At 41.9% G+C, this 27,906-nt stretch overlaps 1 protein-coding gene across 1 annotated transcript; it reads left to right on the forward strand.

The window, feature by feature from the left end:
• Positions 1 to 95: 95 nt before the first annotated feature.
• Positions 96 to 27,735, forward strand: LOC108443480 (calpain-2 catalytic subunit-like). Its single transcript, XM_037534646.1, has 21 exons — positions 96 to 349; positions 1,048 to 1,117; positions 6,092 to 6,210; positions 9,132 to 9,265; positions 10,166 to 10,334; positions 10,432 to 10,515; positions 11,605 to 11,690; positions 11,920 to 11,988; positions 12,433 to 12,593; positions 16,206 to 16,375; positions 17,740 to 17,751; positions 17,850 to 18,061; positions 19,007 to 19,043; positions 20,184 to 20,249; positions 21,373 to 21,430; positions 21,526 to 21,590; positions 22,928 to 22,996; positions 23,581 to 23,659; positions 24,408 to 24,524; positions 26,100 to 26,158; positions 26,265 to 27,735. Exons 1-21 carry the CDS (start codon positions 113 to 115, stop codon positions 26,286 to 26,288), a joined length of 2,097 nt encoding a protein of 698 aa, XP_037390543.1. The 5' UTR covers positions 96 to 112; the 3' UTR covers positions 26,289 to 27,735.
• Positions 27,736 to 27,906: the final 171 nt, after the last annotated feature.

The following is a 27,906-nucleotide window of genomic DNA, read 5'->3' on the forward strand; positions in this document are numbered from 1 at the left end:
TGAGAGGGAGAGCCAGAGCTCCTGAGAGGGGCGGAGAGAATTCGTCACTTAACTCACCTGTGCAGGTGGAAACCCTGGCATTGTGTCTTAGTTACCACAGCAGAGGAGCAACATGTCGGGAGTGGCTTTGACTTTGGCGAAGAAGCGAGCCAGGGCCGCGGGCTTTGGGACCAACGCAAACGCCAACAAGTACCTGAACCAGGACTACGAGGCGCTGAGGAGCCAGTGTCTGAGCAGCGGCCAGCTGTTCTGTGACCCCGCTTTCCCCGCCGCCCCCGAGTCCCTGGGCTTTAAGGAGCTCGGCGCAAACTCGTACAAGATGAAGGGGGTGCAGTGGAAAAGACCCGGAGTGAGTGCTGCTGCAGTCAGACTGCTCTCAGGCCACTTTATACACTTTAACAGATAAATGTAATGGTTATATCAGAATTTGCAGTCTTTATACCTAAAGACTGAAGCGTATGTAGTAGTTCTGTTATTCAAAAAGCTAAAAAGCCACTTCATTGTCAGACTAACATACTATTTTGATAAATAGAGTTTCTAAATGAGTATCAAGAATGCTGTGTTGATTCTAAACTAGCAGTACATCTTGTATTTGGAGATAAATGCTGTTTTTCTCATGTAATTTTAGGCTTTACACATGAACTATGGTGGTTTTCTTGTACACAGTTTACTGAACAAAATGTGCCATAAGACCAGTAAGACCAGTTTCCCCAGTCTCCATAATGATGTACTACAAAGAAGCATAATTGAGGCTTTTATTACTGAAGTAATGTTGGCTTTTACACACTAAAGGCTTTTATTATACTTTTGAAAATGGACATAAATGAACTTGAACTTTGTCTACTTCAGAACAGGTTTTATGACCCACTCAGGTCCCCACTTACAGCACAACTGAGGCCTCCAGAGTTGACTCTAATATACCAAATTTGAATTAAAATAACCTAAAAATGTGGTCCAAGACTGACTTTAACACCTCTTAAGGCAGTAGACTTATGGAAAGTGTGTCCGGAGTGAGGCTGGAGCTCATCTGCTTACTGTACTGTGCAGGAGCTGTGCTCGAAACCCCAGTTCATCAGTGGTGGGGCCACCAAGACCGACATCTGCCAAGGAGCTCTGGGTAGGTGAACCTACATCAGGACATTTATGTCTAAATCATCCATGTTATTCTTACTGCATTTGTGGTAAACTATGGCTTTGTTTGGCCTCTGAGCCAGGAAGGGATACTCTCCCCATAACTCCCACCCACAAGCACACCTATCACTCAAACACTGCCCTTGAAGCCACTTGCTAGAAACTGGTTCAGGCAGTTAAACAGCCTATTTGGCAAAGTGTGTTGGTCATATTTTAGGTCATCTGTCGGTTGGCGCTTTCCTTTGACTCGTTAAACACACCTGATTCAGCTCAGCAGCTCATTAGCAAGGCTTTCATTAACTGAATTCAGAGTGTTAGATTAGGGTAAACACTGATCTCTGCAGCACTTTGGCCTGAAAGGTCCCCAGTTTGACAGGCCTGTAGTATGTCTACACTCACTCATCATCTAAGTTACTTATGGGTCGTTCTACAGAAACGTCCACTTTTCTGTCTCTCCATAGGCGTCACTGGTGTTACCGATCGTCATCGGTGTCACACATAATAAAGGAAACACCAGAGACGTTTTTAATGAACAATGCATTTTACTAAATGGCGGCTACAGAACATCAAACCACACGCCGTCAATCAGAGAACGTCCACTAAAATATGTCATTTAATCCATTTGTGTTTCTATTTTTTCACAATTACATAAAAATAAAGTCGGTACACCAGTGACGTCAGCTAAAAGCTTCGTTTGAGATCATGAGCTGAATGAGAAGATCTCTGAGAACTGAGAGACACAGTGGACTCACCATGAGCTTTTCTCCATAGATCCTCAGAAAAGGTGAAAGGAAGTCGAGTGATGTCATCAGTGTGACTTTTATTTCAAAATAAGAGTTTTTTGTTACGCAGTAACACCAGTGACACGACTCCTAGGGACCACAACGTTCATCATATATGTTATAATTTTTTGGGCTTTTTTTCTTTGTCATTTAATTAATATATTTCATAGTCATGTAGAGATTATTGCAGTTTAAATGGCAGAAAAACATGTTTTTTTTTCTTCAAAATACACAATCAAATCACATTACTGTGAGAATGAGCTCTTCTGTGGTGCTTCTGTGGTTCTAGATAATTGATTTACAAACCAATACTGCTATATTGAGGCTCAAGAAGGTGTATTTGTTAAAATAACATGTTGTTTTATTTCAAAATATCTCCTGGGATGCAGGGGGTGCTGGAGCCTATCCCAGAGCTTATTGGGTGGAAGGCAGGCAACACCCAGGATATTCCTTCACAGGATGCCTACAGTTTATTATGCAATGCAAGTAAAGTTGTTTAGACAGGTTACTGTACACAAGCACCAACATGTGCTGTGCTTTAGCTTGGAGGTAAGCTGGTTGTAATCGAGTTCAACTAGCAGTTCCAGTTGCTCATTCACTGATGTGTCGGTACCACGTAGTGCAGAGTATATTTTTTCCCATTTACCACCAAGTTGACTGTTTTCCACTGGCAGAAGAGGCAAAAGGCAACGCTACATATCATGTCTGGTGAAATCGTTGTGGCATGTGCCCCGATGATGACTGCGAGAGCCGGCAGGAAGGCGGGTCCTGGGCGGTGGTGTTCAGTCACGATTATCCTCTCCCCACTGTCCTCACAGGGCTTCATCCTCGCTTAGGGTCCGGGCCCCACCTTCCCGTCAGCTCTTGTGGTTGGGGGATAGGCGCATGTCACACTTGTGTACCATCTAAAACAATTTCCCACTTGGAAATTCATGTTGTCAGCTGTTCAATTGCAATTTACAAGTGGGAAATTTGTTGTTTCCCAGGTCCTGACACCGCTCGAACAGCAGGACATCACACAAGATTCATGACGCAATATGTATTTCGGTGTTTGCAATGCATTTGCGATACAAAACAATAAGAAAGAAATGCTAATAGTCAGTTTTCTTTTGTTTTTAATGGCCAAAATCTAGTTGCCCAAACCAGAACTTAGCATCTGGTGAAAGCAAATGTTCTTTGAAAACAAATACATTTAAATATTGACAAAGTATAAATGGTTTTCAGGGCTTTTGTGGTCTCTTTCAGGAATATGCCTGCTGAAAAGGACTATTAGACACAGCCTTCTAATAAGAATCAGCTTAATGATTATCAGAAAACACCACTAGTTTAATTTCCTGTAGAATGCCTTTATGATCAGCCGCTGGTCACCCGTTTAACAATTACAGTGATATCAATCCATTAAAAAGCCAAAACACATTGGGAACCAACAAAAACACTGGGTTCTATGGGATCGAGGGCTGTTTTTGGTAGAACAATGGAAGCCGTTCCAATTTATGTCAGAATCTCTGATATCACAAATGTTGCCTAGTCCACACAACATGTATAGTGAATACACACCCACACAGAGGATAAGCAAACATGTAGCGCCACATTACAGTCCGCATGGCTGGCGTACAGAAAGGATAAGCCTAAATGTTTTGAGGTTTCCTTTGTTTGCATTCAGTCCAAACAAAGGGCGGTAGAGGAGAAGAGAATGCCTGGAGGGCTGGGTGCGTCCACTGAGTGTACAGTGTCTTGCATTTTGAGGCATTGTCCTGCTGGGCACATGGCCTCAGTGAGAGAGTAGGGGTTTGCTTGATGTTTGGTTCGTTCCCTGAACACAACTGGACTTTAAAAAGACAAGAGATTTGAAAACTCGCAAAATGAGGTACGCTGCCCATAAAAAGTTTGGGGACACCTATCTCACCTAACATATACAACCTCAGCCACAAACCAACACGTACAGTGTACAGTTTCACCCAAAATGAAGGGAAGTGCAGTGTTACCTGGAGGGCCGGGGGCGTCCACTGAGTCTTTTGCGTTTTGAGGCATTGTCCTGCTGGGCGCATGAGAGAGTAGGGGTTAGCTTGATGTTTGGTTTGTTCCCTAAACACGACCGGACCTTAAAAAACTGGAGGATTTGTAAACTTGCAAAATGAAGTGTTATAGCAGCCGTATATCTGTAGTATTCAGTTCATTGTTATAATGGAGAGAATGGATTACTCAAACGGTAGAAATGCTCATCAGCTGAGCAGGACCATAAGCTAAAAGCTAGTTAGAAAGCTAGTTGGCTATTTCCCTCAGCTTGGCTTCTTTTCTCTGGCTGAAATAATGAAAAACATATCTTTGGCATCCATTTTGCACTAAAAAGATAGTTTCTTCACAATTTTGCTCAACAACTAAAGTAAGGGTTACTGTAATGCCAGCTTGGCTGTGTTTACTAGCCTAGAGATCAGAGGCTAGGCTAGCTAGTCATGACTGGTTGACACCACAGGGATTTCCACTGGTTGAATGAGGTAAGTAAAGCTGGGTATTGTAGTGAGAGAAAACGTAAAAACGGCATAATCGTGAATTCTGTTAAACCAAAGAGGCTAATCACTACAGTGCAGCTCACCCAGCTAAACATCAAACACTACTCAGGAAACGACTCCTGAAACGTTTAATGGGCAGCGTATTTATAGATTTCTCCAACCAGCAAATCCAGTTTGTCCTTCACCGTTGGTTCATGTTCCAACAGTTCAGAGGGTGGCTTTGGACCAGCATAGATGCAACCACTGGGTGTGTCTTTAACAAGGAAATAAGCTCCATTCAATGCAAATGCGTAGCAGGTGATGGTGTGGTCAGGGCCCAGCGAGGCAATGTGGCTGAGCTCCCTTCAAATGTAAGGATACCTGTGAACAAAGCAGAAATGTGGTCGCCTTCGTTCTTCGTTACCTGCTGCTTTTGTGAACGTTCCCATGAAGCACTGTTGAAACCTGATCTGTGTGACAGACAAAAGGAGGAGGAGACCTTTCACTGTGTCCCTATGGCAACACTGACATCACAGAAGGCTGCAATATGCAAATAAGCTCTCTGACCAATCACAAAGTTTTGTATTAAGACGAGTGTAAAAGACATTACATTCTGACCACCTCCTCGTCTCTACCCACACTGTCCACTTTATCAGCTCCACTTACTGTATAGCTGCACTCTGTAGTTCTACAGTTACAGACTGTAGTCCATCTGTTTCTCTGATACTCTGTTACCCTGTTCTTCAGTGGTCAGGACCCCCATGGACCCTCACAGAGCAGGTACTATTTGGGTGGTGGACCATTCTCAGCACTGCAGTAACACTGACGTGGTGGTGGTTTGTTAGTGTGTGTTGTGCTGGTCTGAGTGGATCAGACACAGCAGTGCTGCTGGAGGTTTTAAACACCTCAGTGTTGCTGCTGGACTGAGAACCAAAAATAAGCAGCGTCCGGTGGGCAGCGTCCTCTGACCACTGATGAAGGTCTAGAGGATGACCAACACAAACTGTGCAGCAGCAGATGAGCTGTCATCTCTGACTTTATATCTACAAGGTGGACCAACAAGGTGGGAGTTTCTAATAGAGTGGACAGTGAGTGGACAGTGTTTAAAAAGTCCAGCAGCACTGCTGGTTTTGATGCATTCAGACCAGCACAACACACACTAACACACCACCACCACGTCAGTGTTACTGCAGTGCTGAGAATGACCCACCACCCAAATAGTACCTGCTCTGTGAGGGTCCATGAGGGTCCTGACCACTGAAGAACAGGGTAACAGAGTATCAGAGAAACAGATGGACTACAGTCTGTAACTGTAGAACTACAGAGTGCAGCTATACAGTAAGTGGAGCTGATAAGATGGACAGTTGGTGTAGAAACAAGGAGGTGGTCAAAATGTTCTGCTGGATCAGTGTATCATATACTTTATTACGTAAGTGTTACCATATCATGTCATAAAAACCCTGTCGTCTAACTTCAAATGAACTACTTGAGATGACACTGAGTCCCGAGTTTCCTATAGAACTAAAACTAAAACAGATGCTGAACTTTGGCTTTAAAATGGGACTCAATCATATCAGGATACTGAGATGGTGCTGGAGATTATTTTATTACAGCTTAAAATCTATATTTACCATCTCTACTGAGTTGATAATGTGTCTCTACCTCCCTCTCTCTCTCTCTCTCCCCTAGGGGATTGCTGGCTCCTAGCGGCCATCGCCTCTCTCACTACGAACTCTGACGTGCTGGGCAGGGTGGTCCCCAGCAACCAGGATTTTGGATCCGGCTACGCCGGCATCTTTCACTTTCAGGTTCCTAACACTCTAGATCTCAATGATGCTCAACATTTTTCAGCTAATGATCATAAAAGTCAGATTTGAAGAAGCTCCACTTCTGTCACGGTTGAGCTGCTTGTTGAACTCATAAGGGCCTGTATAATGTTATAATGTGGCACAATGAGTAGTGCAAGAAGGGTCTGGGTTTGATTCCCCAGCCAGGCAACCAGAGTCCTTGTGTCAGTGTGGAGTTTGCATGTTCACCCCGTGTCTGTGGGGGTTTCCTCTCACAGTCTAAACCCATAGACTCAGGTTATTTGGAGATGCTAAACTGCCCATAGGTGTGAGTGTATAAGTCTGGGGGCCCTTTGATGGACAGGCGACCGTGATCCATCCAGGGTGTTTCATGACTTCCAAACAGTGAGCGCTGGGATAGGCTCCAGCACTGCATGCGACCCAAGAAGATATCGCTGCTGTCAGAACAAAACCTCAGAAAATGGCAACTTTACAGGAGAAAGAAAAAACATTCATTACTTTCAACGTAAGTCAATGGAACCAGACTTTTTTCCAAGTAATTTTTGCCCATTTCTTTTGATCCATTCGTCATGAAATTTACTCACAATGTAAAAGCCAACATGCATTTTCAAATTATGTCAAAACCTAAACATCAGTAAAAATGGAGATACAAGGTTTTGTTCTGACAACAGCAATAAGCAGCTTAGATAAGCCGTATGTGTAAATAGTGTCTAGTGTAATCATCTGTTGGGCTCACCCTATAGATTTGTCCAGAATAAAGCTGTAGAACATCTAAAATGACTAAAAGCTTTAAAACACTGAAAAGTGAAATTGAATAATATTAATATCCTCTATTCATCATGTTTCAAAAGTGGAGATCAAATCTCAAGGCAGATATTGTGGAAAAAATGAATCTAAATAGGTTATTATATTATTTAGCCCTATAATTACTTATTGTTCCCAGAATTAAATATATTGTGTGTATTTTAAACAAAAAGTCATTCAGAGTCATTTTTGTCGTTTTTCAGTTTTTGTCATAATTTGAAAATACCTACTGGCCTTTTATACAAATTTCATGTGGAATGGACCAAAAGAAACAACCTAAAATTACTTCAAAAAAAGTCTGGTTCCATTGACTTGCACTAAAAGTAAAGTAGGTTTTTTCCTTCTCCTGTAAAGTTACCATTTTTGACATACAAGGTTTTCTTCCGACAACAGCGATATGTAATGTAGAAGATGGTAAATAGTGGTAAATCTGAAAAAACAAGTTTTCTTTGCCAATTATTTTGCCTTTTAACAACCTGCATGGACATCTGGATTTAAAAAAAGTTTTATACCAAAACATTTAACGTTTCAGGCATCAGGTCACATATTCATAACCATTCCATGTAAAAACTTAATGTAAAAGAGCTTTTAGATTAAACTCCAGGCATTAAACTCCACAGACGTCTGGTTTCCATCACCACCACGGTGAACAACTCAGAGACGGTATGTTTATTTAGAAGTTCACACTAAACCACTCTGAATGACTTTGTTTACATCTTAACCAGTTAGGCAGAAAATGTGAAACATGAGTGGAATTTCTCTTTAATGTTTGAGCTGTTAGGTGCAGTTGTACTTCACTGCTGTTGGAACAAAACTGTATCTCCAAAATGATAACTTTACAGGAGAAGGAAAAAACACACTTCACTTTTAATGGAAGTCAATGGAACCAGACATCTTTTCCAAGTCATTTTGAGCTGTTTCTTTTTGTCCATTCTTCATGAAATTTACATACAATATAAAGAACAACAGGTATTTTCAAACTGTGAAAAACTGAAAAACGACAAAAGCCAAGATACAGTTTTGTTCAGACAACAGGAACTTGTAGTTCGGTTCTCTGGACCAAAGCAGAAAATGATGCATTGTTATATTTTAGTTCTGGTTTGCTTAGCATTCACACTGACATGTTAAACACAGAACCAAAAGATGTGGGCATGAGAAATACAGGAATGATGATAATGTCTACCAAACTTCTGAATCAGGCTAATCTCTGTTCTATCTGGACTATTTTGTTTATGTCTTATTTTATCTGTTTTGTGATATTAGAGTAGTAAGGTATAGCACCTGCACTGCCATGATTTTGCGCAATGCAATACAGAGGGAAATCCCTGTTGCGGCTCCACAGCAGGATTAGATTAGTAGGTAAAAAAAAAAAAAAAATCTTCCTTTACAGTGAAATTAAGCTCTGCTGATTGTTTAACCCAGTTTAACAAGAAAGGGTCTTAAACGCTGGAGTTAATGTAGAACTGCCTTCAGTCTGCAGGTCACCTCTCACCGTACGCTGTCCATACTAACTGCACCACAGCCTGGCACAGAATAACACAAGCAATATGTCTGTGCTAATAACACCCAGAGAACCACAAATATAAACATTAAAATGTCTCTCCTACTGCAATGCGGCGCTACCGTGAAGCCCCATGTGGTGCTGCTCTTCATGACCATGTCTCCTACGCATCCACAGTCAGCAGCCCGCCAAATTATAGTATGGTCATGTGAACACTAAGCAAACTAGAGCTAAAATGCAGCCAAAGGGAAACAAACTACAAGTATAAACACACCCTAAGACATATCCTAAGACCTCATTCATTCAGCATTCTGAGCTGAAACACTTCCCATAACATCACTGTGAATGGGCCGAGCTGAACTGCTGTAGGCTGAATGGATGACTATGTGTTGATTTTTGGTTAATCATAAAAGATTCAGAATGGGCTGTTTTCTATACGAGGCCTGGACAGTAAGTGGTATCTTTTGACACTTTTCGCAGTGTTTACATATTACATCAAACTCCTAAATTAATAAATAAAACAAGGAAAAAGGCTTTGTAATGAATCAGACTCTTTAATGCATTAAGATTTAATACAGATTCCTTAAAAAATCCCTTCTGCTTTCTCCCTCTGTAGTTCTGGCAGTTTGGTGAGTGGGTGGACGTCGTCATCGATGACCGGCTGCCGGTGAAGGATGGGAAGCTGCTGTTCGTCCACTCTGAAGAGGGGAACGAGTTCTGGAGCGCCCTGCTGGAGAAGGCCTACGCTAAGTGAGTTTGCTTGTGTAAACACTACTGTTTGCAGTTTAGCCTCATTTAGCCCTGATTACTCAGTCCTGGCTCTCCGGTCCCTCCTAGTGGCCGGAGGTGGCCTAGCAGATTTCCTGGATGTTACAAGTACATTTCAGCATAGATTCCAGTTTCAGATGCAGATGCAGTGCAGATTCTAGTTTGACAGTAGATGACTGAGGTGTCCTTGGGCAAGTGTGCTCACTGCTCACTAGTGTGTATGTGAGGAGAAATTTCCTCGTTGTGGGATTAATAAGGGTCACTTAATTCATCTTAAAAGAGGAAAATGTGAAAAAAAAAATTTTCATTCATGACTAATTTGCCTTACAACACCCATGCATGTCCCCCTCCACCATGACTGGTCTGAAAAAAATAGGTTTTAGGCCAAATCCTAAGCTTAGAACTATCAGGCAAGCAAGCAAATTTATTTATATAATGCTTTTTACAACAGGTGTTGTCACAAAGCAGCTTTACAGATACATAAGCATTAGAGAAAGAAAATTCAGGTCCGAGCCCCAATGAGCATCGCCAGTGGCGACAGTGGCAAGGAAAACTCCCTAAGGGCAAGAGGAAGAAATCTTGAGAGGAACCAAGACTCAGAAGGGGAACCCATCCTGATCTGGTCAACACCGGATAGCAAACGATTGTTAGTATAATAATCAAAACACAAAGAAGCTTCAAAAAACAAATGCTGTCCTTCAGACGTCTGGTTCTTATCACCACCACTGTGACCATGTTTAGATGTTTAGTTGACGGCAAGTTACAGTCAAGGTGGGCAGTGGACAACCAAAAAACAGACCCATATAAGTGGTACAGTGGTCACATTCGGCTACTGTATGATTTGCAGTCCTGTACCATACTGATCTTAGCTGACTACTCCAGGGTTAATGGCTGCTACGAGGCTCTATCTGGAGGCTCCACCTCCGAGGGCTTCGAGGATTTCACTGGAGGCATCGCTGAGTCCTACGAGCTGAGGAAAGCTCCTGCCAACATCTTCCAGATCATCCAAAAGGCCCTGGAGTGCGGATCTCTGCTGGGCTGCTCCATAGACGTGAGACATTCCACTGAATTTACTCCTCACTGGATGGCTTTTGCATGCCTAGTCTGAATGGACTATTCATGCAGTGTTGGTGTTTATGCATTTCTAGATCACGAGTGCTGCTGATTCAGAGGCAATCACCCGTCAGAAGCTGGTCAAGGGACACGCCTACTCTCTCACAGGAGCTGTCGAGGTACAAACAGAAACCAGCCAGGACACTTGAAGCTTCATTCAGTTGAAAATGATGAGGATAGCAGGTCTTATACACACCGATCAGCAGAACGTTCTGACCACCTCCTTGTTTCTACGCTCATTGTCCATCTTATCAGCTCCACTTACTGTATAGCTGCACTTTGTAGTTCTACAGTTACAGACTGTAGTCCATCTGTTTCTCTGATACTCTGTTACCCTGTTCTTCAGTGGTCAGGACCCCCATGGACCCTCACAAACCAGGTGCTATTTGGGTGGTGGATCATTCTCAGTGCTGCTGGAGTTTTTAAACACTGTTTCCACTCACTGTCCACTCTATTAGACACTCCTACCTTGTTGGTCCACCTTGTAGATGTAAAGTCAGAGATGACAGCTCATCTGCTGCTGCACAGTTTGTGTTGGTCGTCCTCTAGTCCTTCATCAGTGGTTATAGGATGCCGCCCACAGGTTGCCGCCCACAGGATGCTGCCCACAGTATGATGCTGGCTGGATATTTTGGTTGGTGGACTATTCTCAGTCCAGAAGCGGCACTAAGGGGTTTAAAAACTCCAGCAGCACTGCTGTATCTGATCCACTCAGACCAGCACAACACACTCTAACAAACCACCACCACGTCAGTGTTACTGCAGTGCTGAGAATGATCCACCACCCAAATAGTACCTGCTCTGTGAGGGTCCATGGGGGTTCTGACCACTGAAGAACAGGGTAACAGAGTATCAGAGAAACAGATGGACTACAGTCTGTAACTGTAGAACTACAGAGTGCAGCTATACAGTAAGTGGAGCTGATAAAGTGGACAGTGAGTGTAGAAACGAGGAGGTGGTCATAATGTTAGGTCTGATCAGTGTATAACGCCACTTAAACTAACAAACAACACTACCCAACAATCCATTAATCCTTGTCTATTAAGTACAGCAGGAGTCTCAGAATGTCCAAAAAAGGCCTAATCTGAGTGTGTGGTGGAGTTTGTATACATGTTTTTAGGTCCTAAATTCTGTTGTTTAATTAATGAATGGTGTATGAAGGTGCTTATAATGTTAGCCTGAGAGTCTGTCTTTTGTTTATATTTAAGGTGCACTACCACGGTGGGCTGGAAAAGCTGGTGCGGATGCGGAACCCCTGGGGTCAGGTGGAGTGGACTGGAGCCTGGAGTGACGGGTACTGTACATCTCCCTAGTCTCACCACCATAGACTCTTCCTTGCCTGTTTTATTGTTTAAATATATAACAAATAACTTACACAGTTATAAACGTGTGACTCGATGATAAGCCAGGGTTTTTTTTGACAACAGCTGCTGTTGAATGTGCATGTATGTCAGAGGCAGGATGTCCTTCTCTTGCTGTGGTGAGAAATAAACAGATGAATGCTGTCTTTCCTACATGTGCAGCTCGCCTGAATGGAACTCGGTGGATCCTTCGGAACGTCCGAATGCCAATGCTGAGGATGGAGAATTTTGGTAATGGTGGCCATTTAGTATTTATGTTTAGTTTTGTTTGTTTTACTGCTCCTTTTCAGCATCTCTCCTGATGACAGCATTTATGGGGGCAATCATGGACTGGAGGTTAGGGAACCAGCCCTGTCTCTGGAAGGATGTCCGGTTCGATCCCCTGAGCCGACAGTACATGACTGAAGTGCCCTTGAGCAAGGCACCTAACCCCCACCTGCCCCCCGGGCGCCGTGGATAGGGCTGCCTACCACTCTGGGCAAGTGTGCTCACTGCCCCCTAGTGTGTGTGTGTTCACTAGTGTGTATGTGGTGTTTCACTTCACGGACGGTTAAAATGCGGAGGTGAAATTTCGTTGTTGTGGGACTCATAAGGATCACTTAATCTAATTGTTATATGTTTACTGGTTTCCTCTCTTTACATTCAGAATGTGATTGCATACGTGTTTGTGTTCAGGATGTCATTCTCAGAGTTCATGCAGCAGTACTCTCGCATTGAAATCTGCACGCTGACCCCGGACGCAATCACCGGTGATTCTGTCAAGCCCTGGAGTGTTTGCAACTACAGCAGCACCTGGAGGAGGGGGTCCACTGCAGGAGGCTGCAGGAATAACCCCAGTAAGAGGCAACATTCATATCACCACTCATTTAGATTTAGTCTTAAGCCATTTTCTTGATTCATTTTATGCAGGGATTTGCTTACGTTGAAGTGATTACCAATGTGTAGTTAAGTCTGACACTAATAATGCTGGTGTATATATGATTGTGTGTAACTGACTAAACTTGGAGATCTTTCAGCAAGAGCAGCCTGATACATATTGACCTCGCACTAATGGAATAACAAGGCTGGCTAATGCGCCGTGTTGTTATTGTTATTGAGTGGCGTAATGCTGGTTATGACTTTTTAATCCAGACTATGCCGCACTGTGCATAGAGACCACCCTTTATCTATTTAATGTCCAGTGTTCCGTTCTAGCAGTTGTACTTAACAAGTTATTCACTTTTTCTGGAGATATTACTGAGGATATTAGGTGATTCACTTGCATAAGATATTAGGAAGCCAAAAAAAACAGTTTCTAAAAAATGGAGTTCCAAAAAAATGATAGAGAAAATGGGATTGTGCAGGACCTGCTAGACCACCAAAAGCGATTAAAAATACATTGCGCAGTGCAGTATGTAGAAGCCAAGGAATGTCTAGGCACTTTTTAGCCCTGTTTTACACTTTTTAGTGTAAAAAGTCTCTCTTTGTTGTTTTTATCTAGCAAGCTAATATTGCTGGATGTCAATTAAGCACTGTCCACTCTTTTGAGAGAGGGAAGCTAGCTGTTGTGTCATTGGAGGTTATGGGTCTGACTTGTGCTCCCTGTCATGTGGTGTCCCCCATGGCTCAGTTCTCAGCCCATTGCTCTTTATCCCGTACATGCTCCACCTTGGTCGACATGGGTTGCATGTCAGGACATGGATGGCTGAGAACTTCCTGAGTCTGAATAGTAACAAGTCAGAGGTCATACTTACTGCCTCTCCAGCTACATTTAAAAAGATAAGCAACACTGCTGTTTCTCGTCTGGGCTACTGTCTCTTCTACCACCCAGATTAGTAATTTCATTTTTGACTCCTCACTGTCTTTTGAACCCCATATCAAAAACACCTTTTCCATCTAAAGAGCATCTGAAGATCTGCCTTTATCTCTCTTTTTCTGCTGCTATTATCTATGCTTTTGTAACATCTAGAATTGACTACTGCAACGCTGTGCTATGTGAACTCCCTGCCCTGGTTATAAACAGGCTGCAGTATGAGCAAAATTCAGCTGCTAGGGTTCTAAATCTTTGTATGACATTTTTTTAGACAGGTACGCATCAGTAGCCTTATCCAAGGATGCTTATTGGTATGGTGCAGGGTACTTGCCCAGGTAAGGACCCCAGTCTACAGTGTAGAAGGCAGAGGTGTTATCCACAACACAACTCCAACCACTCTTTGTTTGCTGACTCACATTTGCACAAGTCCCTCCGTCTAAGCTGTGTACTTTTGGTGACAGAGCATTCCTATTGGACAACCTGCTCTGTTGTCAAAACACATCATTCATGAAAGTGGCCGCTGGAGACACTGCACCACTGTGGCAAGAACAAGATGACCAGTCAAGCGACCTCTGAATAAATATTTGCACAGTTCTTCTCTAAAGTTAACAGAGGCCTTAACACATCCTATTACTGTCCTCTTCATACAGAACTCTGTGCCAAACTTTGAGAGGACTTTATTGGCTTTTCAGTACAGTGCTTTAGACATAATTAGCTAAGTAGCAGATCCAGATCAGCTGGTTCCCCTACAAACATTTCACGTTGGCATGTTGTGCATGGGAACTACAACTAATCAGTCAACAACAATGTCTGCTGGAGATTTAATAGGCCTGCGTTTCCAGAACACTACTATAATACTGTTAATGAACTAGTATAAGAGTTTGACTATCATACTAGACCAGCAAACAAATCTAAAAGTATTCTTGTATTTCGCATGCAGTCACTTCCTGGTGCCTGAAGCTGCACCATTGAAGGTGGAACAGGAAAATTTGAACAAGAAGCTGGCAAATAAGAAGCAAACTTCAGCTTTGTGTAAGATGCTAATGTTGATCTCTAATGAATATCTACATGGATTAAGGAACGCTAACTTACCGCTACAAAGCTTTACCCATCACTGTAAATAAATAACTACTACATCAAGTTAAGATCCCCTGAATAGATCATTAAATGAAATAAGCTTCATATAAAACCAGAGGACAAACAATCACATCAACAGGTTCTCTGAGCTTCACCAACCACACGACCACATCTACACAAACATCACACAGACAAAATCACGGCGTTCCCTCCGTTATATAATCATATCCCACTTTCTGAGAGCAATATTCCTGAAATAGTGGAATTTTGGATCATGCTCTGGCCTGACCTGCATGTTTGACACATGGGGTTTAAAATGTACTCCCTTGGTTGCATTCCAAATAACATACTTTGTACTGCATACTGAAAACTGATGTTTGCAGATGACATTGTAATCTGTGGTGAGAGTAGAGAGCAGGTGGAAGAGAATCTGGAAAGGTAGAGGTTGCTGAGATTTTCGTTGGAAGTGACAAGGCTGGACAAGATTAGAAATGAGCAGATCAGAGGGACAGTGAAGGTGGAGCAGTTTGGAGATAAAGCCAGAGAGGCCAGGTTGAGATGGTTTGGACATGTGTTGAGGAGGAATAGTGGATATATTGAAAGAGAAGAGGTAGACCTCAGAGAAGGTTTATGGATGTAGTGAAGGTGGACATGGAGATGGTTGGTGTGAAAGTAGAGGAGGCAATGGATAGGGCAAGATGGAGGCAGATGATCCGCTGTGGCGACCCCTAAAGGGAGCAGCCGAAAGAAGAAGAAGTACTGTATACTGAAAACTGCACTAGTACAGAGTGTCATCATTAAGAGATCAGCCAATCTGACCTGTCTCAGGACCTGTCCCATTTTCCTTACCTCCTATTCACTGCTTAGCAACCTTTGCTTGCTGCTTTTCAGCTCTTTAGCAATGCTAAAAAAGGGCTTCAGCAGAGCAAATTATGTAAGGCCGAAACTCGATATTAAATTGCTGGGAGCAAACAAGGAGGTTATCTCAGTGGTTATATCCTCCAGAAATGACCATTCCCATCATTTTGGGATGCAGTATAATTTGAAGATAGCTGGGTCTGAGAGCACAAGTGGATGTGATTCCTGCTGTCACTGTTTTAGAGTGACAGTTGTTGTAATAGACAGATGAGGATCAAAACTATGAAACGTACAGCTGTGCGGATGCACTTTCCACTGCGGCGCTTCTCGATCCAAGGCAAATAATGTAGCCAACCAGGTGGTTATTTCAGTAGTTTAGACATGAAATTTAAACATGAAATTACTGTTCCATTAATTTTGGGATGCAGTGCATCATGAAGATAGCTGTGTCCATAAACTGAAATCTTTGGCCGGAATAGTTTATCACCTGGGTATCTTTAGTGCACTGGGCAAATTCATGTTGGTCACATGCTACTTTTGGGGTACGTAATAGGTAGTATTTCCAACATAGCCTTGGAGTATATCAGGATCTACTGACTTTAATCCTTCTCAAACTCAGTAATATAGTCTGGAACCTCTGGCTATTAGACACAGGTGTGCTCGAATTGGGCTCGATCCTGGGTTTCTACTTTCTCTTGCCTAACTTGTCCCTCTTCTGCAGATACGTTCTGGATGAACCCTCAGTTTGTGATCAAGCTGAACGAAGAGGATGACGACCCCAACGACAACGAAACAGGCTGCAGCTTGGTGGTGGGCTTGATCCAGAAGAACCGACGACGGCTGAGGAAAGACGGGGAGGACATGCACACCATCGGCTATGCCATCTATGAGGTCAGAGACCCGCAAATATAGTTGCTTAGCCAAGACATGTTTGATCACTTAAGAAATGATCAGTGAAGCTGACGAAGATGAAGTTTTGCACCACTATAAGAGTAATGTGGCTAAGAAGTAGATCAGTTAGCATTGTGCAAATCATCACACTGAACAATAAACATTAAAAAAACACAAATTGACTTAAATATTGAAACTATATGACATTCTATTATGTAGATAAACGCACTACGGCATAGTGAAAAAAGTAGAAGCCTGAATTTTGCCCATATTGTGTCTATGTATATAGTGTCAAAAACCATAAGCAAGTCAATTTGAGATTACTTGTAACACTTTACATTAAGTGTTAGAAATAAGTTGATAGTTAAATGGCAATAAGTGATTAAATTCTCATTATTTATATGTGTCGACTGTCGTGTAGGTATTAATTACCCATTAGATGCATGCTGACTGCTGCTTATTACATCGCTAATGAATATATCGCTGCTGTCGGATGAAAACCTTGTATCTAATTTTTTGACATAATTCAAAAATGCCTGTCACCCTTTACACTGTCTGTAAATTTCATGATGAATGGATCAACAGAAACGGCCGTCTGTTTCCAATCAATTACATTAAAAGTAAAGTATGTTTTTTTCCTTCTCCTGTAAAGTTACCATTTTTTTGCTGCCGTTAAGCCAGCCAGCCATATTTTATGGGAACTTTCCGTCATGTGGATTTTACAGTTATCATTGAGTAAATGAAATTCAGGGTTCAGGGGGAAGTATGTCTTGGTCAGAGAGCAGACAGAATCAACAACCTCCTCCCAAAAAGCCCAGAGTCCCGTGTGGACCGAAAGTACAGAAGGGATGAGGGCTTAAACACATCAAGTGTCTTACACTGGGTGTCAGATAAGCCCTGTGGCATATTTTCAGATTCCCCTTTGTTCCATAAACTCTATCCCTTTCCTAGTAAACCACTGTTAATACTGATGATATTAATGTGATGAGTCATGCTTGATATAACCAGGTACATGAACCAGCAAGGTAAAAAATCTGTAATTTTTACAATTTTCCGTTTTTTTAAAAACATTTTGTAAGCACTCCTGGTCTTCTGTTTGTGGGGCTGTGGAGTTATCCACATGTGCTCCATTTAAATGAGTTGAAAAGAGTGGAAATGCCCAGCACTAGCCACTACACATGCATCAGAGTGTGCATGCCAGTTGACAGAAAGTGTCAAAAATAAGGAAAATCCCTTTACAAGTAAATGTTACCACACTTAGTCTGGTACTCTATAAGGAAATACTGTCTGGCTGCATTGTTCTGAGTGAATCAGCTGTTATATTTGAGAATCTTGACACCTGTTTTGTTGCCTTGTGTCCACAGGTGCCTCCACAGGTAAGATTTAAATCCAGCACTTAATCACTTTTACGTTTACGCAAAATTTTTCCAGGCCTCGCCTTTTCCCGCCTTCTGATTGGCTCTTTTAATTACAGTTTCGAGGCAAGACGGACGTGCATCTGGATAAGAACTTCTTCCTGACGCACGCTCAGAAGGCTCGTTCCGAAACCTTCATCAACCTGAGAGAGGTCAGCACCAGGTTCAAGCTGCTTCCGGGAGAATACCTGGTCGTCCCCTCCACCTTCGAGCCAAACAAGGACGGAGACTTCTGCCTGCGCGTCTTCTCTGAGAAGCAGACCGAAACACAGTAATGATTCTCGCGTTTCACGTGACGTCACACTGTATAGTCGCCACCATTTTTAGGACTGAATCAGGGAGTGACTGTGCTGCGCGACGCCTTCAATCAGCCGTGCTTTGTGAACGATTCACCTGCGAGACGTGACAGAAGCTCACAGGCCTTTAATTCAGTGTTTTCACTCCAGGTTAGGAGCCGCTGCGCTGTATAGTTCAGTGTTTCTCTCTGCTGTTCACCTTGTTCAGCTTCAGACGGGACTATTCAAATAATAATATCGGGAATTTTAACCAGGAAACCCAGTTATGCAGTTCAGGGGTTTCAGGACTGGAGCTGAACTCTGAACTAACTGCACCAGCAAACTTACAGAATCACGTCTGTCGAGACACGACGTCGTTTTCCGTCCCACGACATTCAGTCTGATATTTAACGCTTATATTCCTCCATTTAAACGTCATTTAAATCTCCAGAAACAGAGAGTAAAGTTATCCCGGGGGTCTGCAGCTCTGTTAGGGGGACGACTGTTCATCTCTCTGCTGTTAGCATTAGCTAAAGTTCTCTAAAGGCCAGCATTGATCCCATCTGTGTTAGTCAGCTGATGTTGCTTCCCTCCTATGATGACAGGTTTTCTCCTCTTTATTCAACACCATGGGGTCCTTTACGCACCCTGACGTGAAGAGCCGGTGGGCTTCTGTGTTTTTAAATGCTGTGGGAGACTCTTCAGATTAGCGAGAGGGGTATAGGTATAGGAGAGTATGAGATAAACATAGTAAGGAGAGTCATTTTATCCACTTTTCACCTCTAGTTACATTCATGTGGAGCAGGGTAGCCAGAAATTAGTTCCAAAATATGGCGGCCACAACAGAAAAATCACATGACTGATACCCTCCATTCTCTCCAGTGTGCTGCACTCTACAGAAGGTCCTTGACAATTAATAATTGTAAAACTTTCCTTTATAGGCGCTGTGATGATCCTGTTGATGCTAAATTAGAAAATGTGAGTTTTTGCCTTTGATTTTTTCCTCGTTTGTATTAAAGTGACCTACACAAGTGACCATAATAGCCATATAATTTATATCCTCACTGGCTATTTTATTGGAAAAATATACCTTGTAGCTCCAGACAATTTTTACATGTATATGGTTTGTGTTGTGGACTAAATGGACAAAAGTATGTGGACACATCTCCTTCCTGAGTTAAGACGTTTCAGTTGCACACATTGATAATAGAATCAAGCCATGCAATACAGCCATGCAATCTCTGTTGCCAGACACTGGCAGTAGAATGGGTCATACTGAAGAGCTCAGTGACTTTAAACCTCTCATTTGCCACAAGTCTTTTTTTTGTGAGAGTCTTTTCATTTGTGAAATGTCTGCTCTGCTAGATCTGCCCCAGACAACTGTAGGTGCTATTATTGTGAATTGGAAGCATCCAGGAGCAACAACAGCTCAGCCACAAAGCAGTAGAGTAACTACAGAGTTCCAAATTGCCTCTGGAAGCATCATCAGCACCAGAACTGTACAGCTTCATATAAAGGGAGCTTCATATAATGAGTTTCCATGGCTGAGCAGCTGCACACAAGACTAAGGTCACTATGTGCAATGCCAAGTGTCGGCTGGAGGGGTATATAGTGCCACTACCAGACTGTGGAGCAGTTGAAACTTGTTCTCTGGAGTGATAAATCAGGCCTCACTATCTAGCAGTCTGATAAAAGAGTCTGAGTTTGGTGGAAACCAGGAGAATTCTATCTACCAGAATGCAGGTTGCGAAGAGTAAAGTTTGGTGGAGGAGGGATAATGGGCTGGGGCGATTTTCAAGCCCCTTAGTTCCAGTGAAAGGTAATGTTAATCCTACAATATATAAAGCCATTTTAGACAATTATATATTTCCAGCTTTGTGGCAACAGTTTGGGGAAGACCCTTTCCTGTTGCAGCCATACTGTGCAAATGCATAAAGCAAGGACAATAAAGATATGGCCTGACAAGTTGGTAACCATGAATTTGGAAATGGGATGTCCAACATTGGTGTGATGGTCAGGTGTCCACATACTTTTGACCATATAGTGTAAACAGGTGTGCACTGTGCAATGCAACAGTAAATTCCTTTCACTCAACATAGCTTAAATTGTTGTTTTCAGGAAACTGTGTCAGACAGTGAAGTAGATGCAAACTTCGTGGCTCTGTTCAAAAAGCTTGCCGGAAGTGTAAGTCCAGTTCTTCAGTTCTTAATCACCATTAATTAATGAATTAATTAATAATGCTTTTCACATCAAACACACCTTTAAATCTGCTGCCAGCAAAGTAATATGTGTCAAAGCATAAATGATAATGCTCTTATATTCTTTATTTTCTTGTTCAGAATGGTAGTTTGTGACATAAAACCAAATACAATATGTTCATTTTTTGGCATTATTTTGTCAAATCTTTTGTCAAATTATTTTGTCAAATGTTCTACATGTGAAATTACTGCAACAACAGCATTCAGATATTATATACTGTATATTCTGATATATGCAACAATCTGATGCAAACTCTGTTTACATGTTCACTACAAGTAATCAGATGCAAAATTATGTGTATGCATAGAGAACCTCTTAGTGTAGATGTCCAGTCAGAGTGAGATGAGCAGCAGTGAGCAGTACTTGTGTTTTTGATCACTTTAAAATGATGTCAGACTCAGGAAAACGTCCTTCACGTGTCCTTCTTAAAGAAGGCCGAGAGGAAGACGTTGTGTTCTGAGACACATAAGCTGGACGTCCGTCCCACCGCCGTCTTTTAAAGATCAGAGCATGAACTTCGTCTCCTCTGCAGACCAGTTTCTGCTCCGCTGTGTTGAACGGTATAAACTGTCACTGTGACGAGATGCACATGCAGAACGGACTTAAACTTTCCGATAGGGAATGTAATCAGATACAGGCATTTACACAGATATTATTCTTCTATTTAATGGATTATATACAGGATTACCCACCTCGATCAGTCAGACAGGCCTCAATTGTACTTGACCGTTCCAGTTGAGGCGTTTACATGGATGTGTTCTGTTCTGATTAAACTGTTAGTGAGATTATTAATGGATTATCCCCTTAAGTGTCCAGGGCCCCCAGGTGGGCCCAAAGTTTTAGCACACCTAACAATAGCCAGTTAGCATTGAAGCCCCTGTAGTTACTGAATAATAAGCCTTATTATGTAATAATCCTGGGATTTAAGGGGTCAAAGCACTTAAAGTAGTTTTGCAAATCAAAGCTCTTACCTGCGCTGTCCTTGTTCGCCATGTAGAAAGCTTTGAGTGTATACTGTCTAAATGACTCATCTGTCTCTCCATTCCAGGATATGATGATCAGTGCCGTGGAGCTCAGATTGATCTTAAACAAAATTATTGCAAAACGTATGTGTGCTGTTTTTTTGTTTGTTTCTTTTTTTTTATCTAGAACATTATGAGTTCAGTCTTACTTGGTTACTGTTTTTTGTTTGTTTTTTTAGGAACTGACATTAAGACAGACAGCTTCAGCCTGAATACATGTCGGGTCTTGGTCAACCTCATGGACGTATCCTCTACTGTTCAGTGTTATGGTTATCTTTTTGGTCACACACGTTCTTATTGGCCGTTAGTCTGTTGCTCACGGCCATAATGACAGTTACCATAAGCACAAGCCCATGACATCTCAAGTCATCAACAGGTTCTTTGGTCTATCCATGCGAGTGAGTAGGTAGTAGGTAGGTACTAGAACAATGGAGTAGGTGGAGCACCTGCACCCTCCCACTTTTATTGGGAGTCCTCTGCGGCATGCGCTAGTCCCCTGGGCCCAAAAGATGGCTTTCAATCCCGGTGGCCAAGCCCAGGAGGCTCCCCACTCCCTCACAGATTTCGTCCTCTCTACATTTATGCCACTCTGATGAAATACATTCCCATTATTAAGACTAAGATGTTTATATGCTCACTCTACTCATCAATCTAATGGAAAATCTCGGTTAAAATTGAACATTTTAATGATTTATGGTACATTTACATTCCCTAAAGGTACTGAGATGTACCCTTGGGGCTACCTCCCCAGTGACAAGAGTGGTACTTCCCTAGTGACAATTTACTACCTTTTTTACTGAGAGTGAATGAAAAAAGTAATCAGATTGCAAGTACATTATAACAACAGGGGTCATCTAGAGTTTTTCACTTTGAGCAGTTTTGTTTTGAGCATTTTCTAGCCCTTTATAAATATTAGTATTTTCTTTATTATTGGCAGAACTCTGCAGCATTTTCCCGAAGATATTCAAATCAGGCCTTTACCCGAATTGGCATAATAGCAGCCAACTGATCCCAGAAGTAAACTCTTGTTTATTATACAAATTCTTGTTTGTTTTGCAGTTTGACTAAGTATAAATGATTAATTTTATATCGTTAATGTGCCGCGTGCCGCGTTTTAATGCTGAAGCAGTTCTGAAGGGGTGGTAAGGTTGGTTTTGTTTTCAGATAAATGTTTTTGGTATTTTTCTCATTTCAAATGTTTTGTACCCAGAAAATCAGCTCCCGCTTCGTTTTCATGTGAAGTCTAAACTCACAGGACAAGTTCAGTTCTGAAAGCCTGGGGACCGTCTACAAATTGCAAGCACCAATATGAAGCCTTATAAGCTATTATAGGCCTTTTAGCAGATAGATTACAAAACATGGCCAGTCAGGTTTAGGAAAGGCCCGTTATGTTTGAAAAGAAGTACTTTTTTGACTAAAAATTATGGAAATTTGTAGTTAAAGGAGAAAATTCCCTAGTAGCTTAGCCCACCTCCCACAACTTGGCTCTCCGACTGTCAACCAGAAGTAGGCACCTGTGGATCCGAGCTGTAGAACCCTATACATGCAGCCATATTAAATGTTCCCTTGACTGACACTCAGGACAGTGGCGATGGGAAGCTGGGCATGGGTGAGTTCGCTACACTGTGGAAGAAAGTGCAGAAGTACTTGGTAAGAGACATAAATCATTGCAATCCCAAAACACAGTCAACCAGCAAAGATGATTCACATAGGAAGTGAAATTCTGAGTGATAATTAACTACATAACCCCAATTAACTACATAATTAACTAGTTGGTAATTACTTAGTGGCCATGTTTGAAGCTGCTGCAAACTACTTGACGTATGCACATGTTAACTGAACTCTTTTTAATGCACCAAGATGTTTATTTCTTAGATGGGCTGTGAAATAAAGTACTGATAAGTTGGGCCAGGCATCAGCATATATAGGAAATAAACAGCCCCAATTATTATTAAACATACTCTACATATGAAACCTGCCTTGTTTTTGGTTTAAATCAAGGAGCTGATCACTATTTGCTCATGTTTATCGGACCAAAAACATCCAGAAATGACTGCAATATACAATGATGGTCTGCAGAAACAGACAAAATCAGACAAAAACAGATGTCTGTCTTCTCACTTGTATTTAAAACCAATTTTAAACCAAAAGCATTTGTCAAACTACTTTTTAATTGATGCTAAACAGTAAACGGGTCATTTTTGCAATCGCCGTATTTTTGCTGTCTGTTACAGGACATCTACAAGAAGAACGACCTGGATCATTCTGGGAATATCAGCACTACCGAGCTGCGTATGGCACTGAAGGAAGCAGGTAAGTAAAGCATTGGCCCAAATTAGTCATATGGCTATCGTTTACACAATCAGCGCAACTTTTTTCAATCACTGCACAGCTATCCGCCATTGCTTCAGGCCTTCGATTTGATGCACCAGCTGGGTTAAAAAGATGTAACTGGGGATGTTTAAAAGTCAGATTCCAGACAACCAAGGTCACAGCAGTCCTATTGTCCTCTGAAAATACTGCTTCCACTTTTCCTCAAAATTAAGCGCAGGGTGGAAAAGCCCATTCCACATTAGTGCATATTGGGAAAGGGCTAACATGGAGCTGTAACAAGCGCATTGCAGTAAATTTGTCTGCTTTTAGAGTTTTGAATAGTCTAACAAACTGAGCATTGAAACATGACTACACTACTTATCAAAATGCATAGTGCTTACAGTAAAGTTTGGTGGAGGAGGGATAATAGTCTGAGGACTTGTCACCTTAAGCGGCTTTTCCACTGCATGATACCAGCTCAACTTGAGTCAGCTTAACTCACTTTTGGTTCCAGTTACTTCATATTCCACTCCAGATGTAGCACCCCCTTGAAGTTGTTTGACATGACAATTCCAAATGAAAGTGCTGAGACGTGAAGGAGTCAAATTTTGTTTGGAATAGGCTGATGGCAACAAGACAAAAAACAACTGGAAAAAAAACAGGAGAGCTTGGAAAATAAAAGGTCAAAGTTCAGGTGAGACATAACCATCATAAATCTTTTTTTTCTTCTCTATATTCTTTTTTATAGGATTCTCCCTGAATGATGCCATCTTCCAGCTGCTAGTGGCCCGCTATGCTGATTCAGACCTCACCATTGACTTTGATGATTTTGTGGCCTGCCTCATGCGTCTGGAGTTGATGTTCCGTGAGTGGGACTCCATTCAGTACCTCTTAGTATATGCAATAATAAGAGTCAGTAAGGATCGCTGACCTTCGAAAGGTCTGAGTCCCATTTCAGTTTGTCTCCAAGATACATAGTGTTTAGAAAAATTCACTTAACCCTCTCGGGTCCATGAACTCGTCTGTGCATCAAATTCAGTGTTTCTACATGTTTCTCTATCCTTGAGATACCATGGCAAAAATGGGAAAAAAATTTGTCGGCCTTTCCATTCCATTTTATCATGAGATCATACTTCATTTACACCTGGAGTTATGAGCCTATGAAGAGGGGCTGAGATACACATAATCTGCCTTTCATCGTGTGGAACCGGTAGATTCATACAGTATGTCTGTCTACATTTTGTGTGAAACTGACCAATAGACACTGAGTAAATCACGAAGGACTGACCTTCATGCTGGAAACCCTTTATTTTTCATTCAGTCCTCATCAGAAACACATGTGAAATGGTGTGCAGCCACTCTAGTTGCAGTTTTTTTAAAGAAGTCACAAAGATTACGGAACATTCCGATCTAAAACATGTGGTTGTCGTCTTATATCGTCACTGTTCAAAGAAAAGCAAGTGTCTCCAAAAAGGTAAGTTTACAGGAGAGGGCAAAACATAGGTGCACTTTGTAGTTCTACAGTTCCAGACTGTAGTCCATCTGTTTCTCTGATACTCTGTTACCCCCTTTTACGCTGTTCATCAGTGGTCAGGACGCCCATGGAGCCTCACAGAGCAGGTACTATGTGAGTGGTGGATCATTCTCAGCACTGCAGTAACACTGACATCGTGGTGGTGTGTTAGTGTGTGTTGTGCTGGTCTGAGTGGATCAGACCAGCACAGACCTGCTCATCATAATGCATGGATCTGATTGGCTGGCTAGCATGTGATTGTTCTGTGAGTCTCCCAGTTGCTAAACATACCATAAAGGCTAGAAACATTACAGCGATTAAAACAGAACCACCCTGTCAAAATTAAATCATTCTCCATACTTTTTCAGCTATCGGTCCAGGTCTGCATAGGACAGTGTTTGGGTCTGGAATTGGACCGCAGTCCACCTATTAGGGATCTCTGCTCTAGTCCTTCATCAGTGGTCACAGGACGCTGCCCACAGGACGCTGTTGGCTGGATATTTTTGCTTGGTGGACTATTCTCAGTCCAGCAGCGACGCTGAGGTGTTTAAAACCTCCAGCACCACTGCTGTGTCTGATCCACTCAGACTAGCACAACACACACTAATACAATGCTGAGAATGTCCCACCACCCAAATAGTACCTGCTCTGTGAGGGTCCATGGGGGTCCTGACCACTGAAGAACAGGGTAACAGAGTATCAGAGAAACAGATGGACTACAGTCTGTAACTGTAGAACTACAAAGTGCAGCTATACAGTAAGTGGAGCTGATAAAGTGGACAGTGAGCAGAGAAACAAGGAGGTGGTCAGAGTGTTACGCCTGATTGGTGTGTTGTGATGTCATTTTTCATGGTAGCTAAATATTATCATATTGCCCAGCGCTACTTAACAGCCATTCATATCTCTCTCATCTCTTCACAAATTCAGGAATGTTTAAGAAGCTTGACCCGCACAACACCAACTTCATAGAGATGGACATGAACCAGGTCAGTTAGTGCTTGTCATACATTTCACAGTTCAACATAATGGAAATCTGTCTGTGGTTTATTTAAACAGCCTCCCTCTCTTTCTCTCTGTTTTGTCTTTTTTCAGTGGCTCTGCTTAACCATGGTCTAACTGCCATCCCTCTGAAGACAGTGGACAAGTTAAGCCATGATTCCTAAAAATATCTCAATTTCTTAAACCCGTGTCGCGTTCAGATGTTCATAACAAACCCCAAAGCGCTGCGATTCTGAATATGCACTATAATACGTGTCATGATGTTCCCTTATTTATTCTATGCTGAGTGCCTACGGTAGTTTCAAGTTAGCCCTGAAGGATAATTGCACATATTTTGAACGACTAATATTGTGTACGAGTTATAAGAATATGGTAGCTACAATGAATGCGTTTACATGGACTCAATAGTCCGATCATAATCTGATTTCTGCAGTTTTCTGATTCAACAGGTCAAGTAAACAGTACATTCCGATTTGATAGTACAGTCTAGAAATCTGATAAAGTGAGCTGGATTTTAGCTCGGAGCTAATCAGATTTCCCAGTGCATGTGCACCCTTACTCTGATTTCTTTCCGATTCCTCAGTCTGCACATGTGTGAAAACAAACGGTGGTACCAGAAATAAGCAAGCAAGATGGCAAAATACTTTTGAAGTGATGCTGAAACCAACTCCATGCTTGACGAAATGAAGGATTGAAACTTTCTTCATCTTTTAAATGATGCATGTTCATATTTTCAGGTAAAGCGATGCAAAGTTTTACGGGGACTTTTGCAATGCAGAAATCTGATTAATGACTGACTCATGTAGATCTAGAGGCGTCCTACTATGTGATTACTCAACTACGTGTAAACACACTGATCGGATACCTGACAAAATCCAAACTTTCTGCAGTGATCGGATTATTAATTGCATGTAAACACACTCACTGTTTGGCTGTTTTTATGCAGATTAGTCCAGTGCTACAAGGGTAAACATTGTTATGGGAATCGAATGATTACGTGTTGGTATTTGGGTCAAAGTGATTGAGAATCTATGAATCTATGAAACTCCATTTACTGTAACAGGTTTTTTGTAGTAGCTGCTTAAATGTGTACAACAGTTTGTATCATGTTTGTTTAGGACAATTTAACCATGTTGTGATTTTTCCATTATTCTATTGTTATTTTGATTATTGGTGTACTTGGTTTGGGTGAAGTAAGAGCTTCAATGTAAAACATGTGCAATGGTCTCTCAGGGTGAAGGTCTAAAAGTTGTGGTGAAATAACGTAATCCCAGTCATTTAGAGAAGGCTTGATACAGTGGGAGTGCTGTCATAGCTGCTGTTCTAGAAAGACCTGATGTTTCCGATGAAATCTTACCGTATTTGACTTTAGCCAACTTCACCTTCTCGCTCTGTTTACTTTTGATTAAAACTGCGTGGTTCTCCTGTGTTTTTAAATGGTGTGTGGGGGCACAGAGGTGCTTTTCATTGGTGGTAGAACGTCTTGCTGGTCTTTAACCTCTATGCAACGTAATGTTATTGTCATGTATTTCAGTTTAAGACTCATTAAACAAATTTGTTCTGATGTTTGATTTTGAATGCTATTATGTTGCTTGACACTTTTGGGACCCTGTATTCCAGGATATGGGATTAATTCCTTAGCCCTGCCTGCGGGGGCTGAGCAGCATGAGGCTTTGTTCAAAACCGAAGGCCTCAGTGCTCTTGAAGGCAGCTTTTAAGGAAGGTATCTGCAACC

Source organism: Pygocentrus nattereri, chromosome 25 (assembly GCF_015220715.1).
Source record: "Pygocentrus nattereri isolate fPygNat1 chromosome 25, fPygNat1.pri, whole genome shotgun sequence".
In the NCBI taxonomy this organism is placed as follows: Eukaryota; Metazoa; Chordata; class Actinopteri; order Characiformes; family Serrasalmidae; genus Pygocentrus; species Pygocentrus nattereri.

Bases quoted from the DNA above. Each gene is read 5' to 3' on its own strand.
- LOC108443480 (XM_037534646.1), top strand. From the start codon at position 113: ATGTCGGGAGTGGCTTTGACTTTGGCGAAGAAGCGAGCCAGGGCCGCG. The intron at 11,989-12,432 runs GTAATGGTGGCC...GTTTGTGTTCAG, and splicing joins GCTGAGGATGGAGAATTTTG to GATGTCATTCTCAGAGTTCA. The intron at 20,250-21,372 runs GTAAGTCCAGTT...TCTCCATTCCAG, and splicing joins TCAAAAAGCTTGCCGGAAGT to GATATGATGATCAGTGCCGT.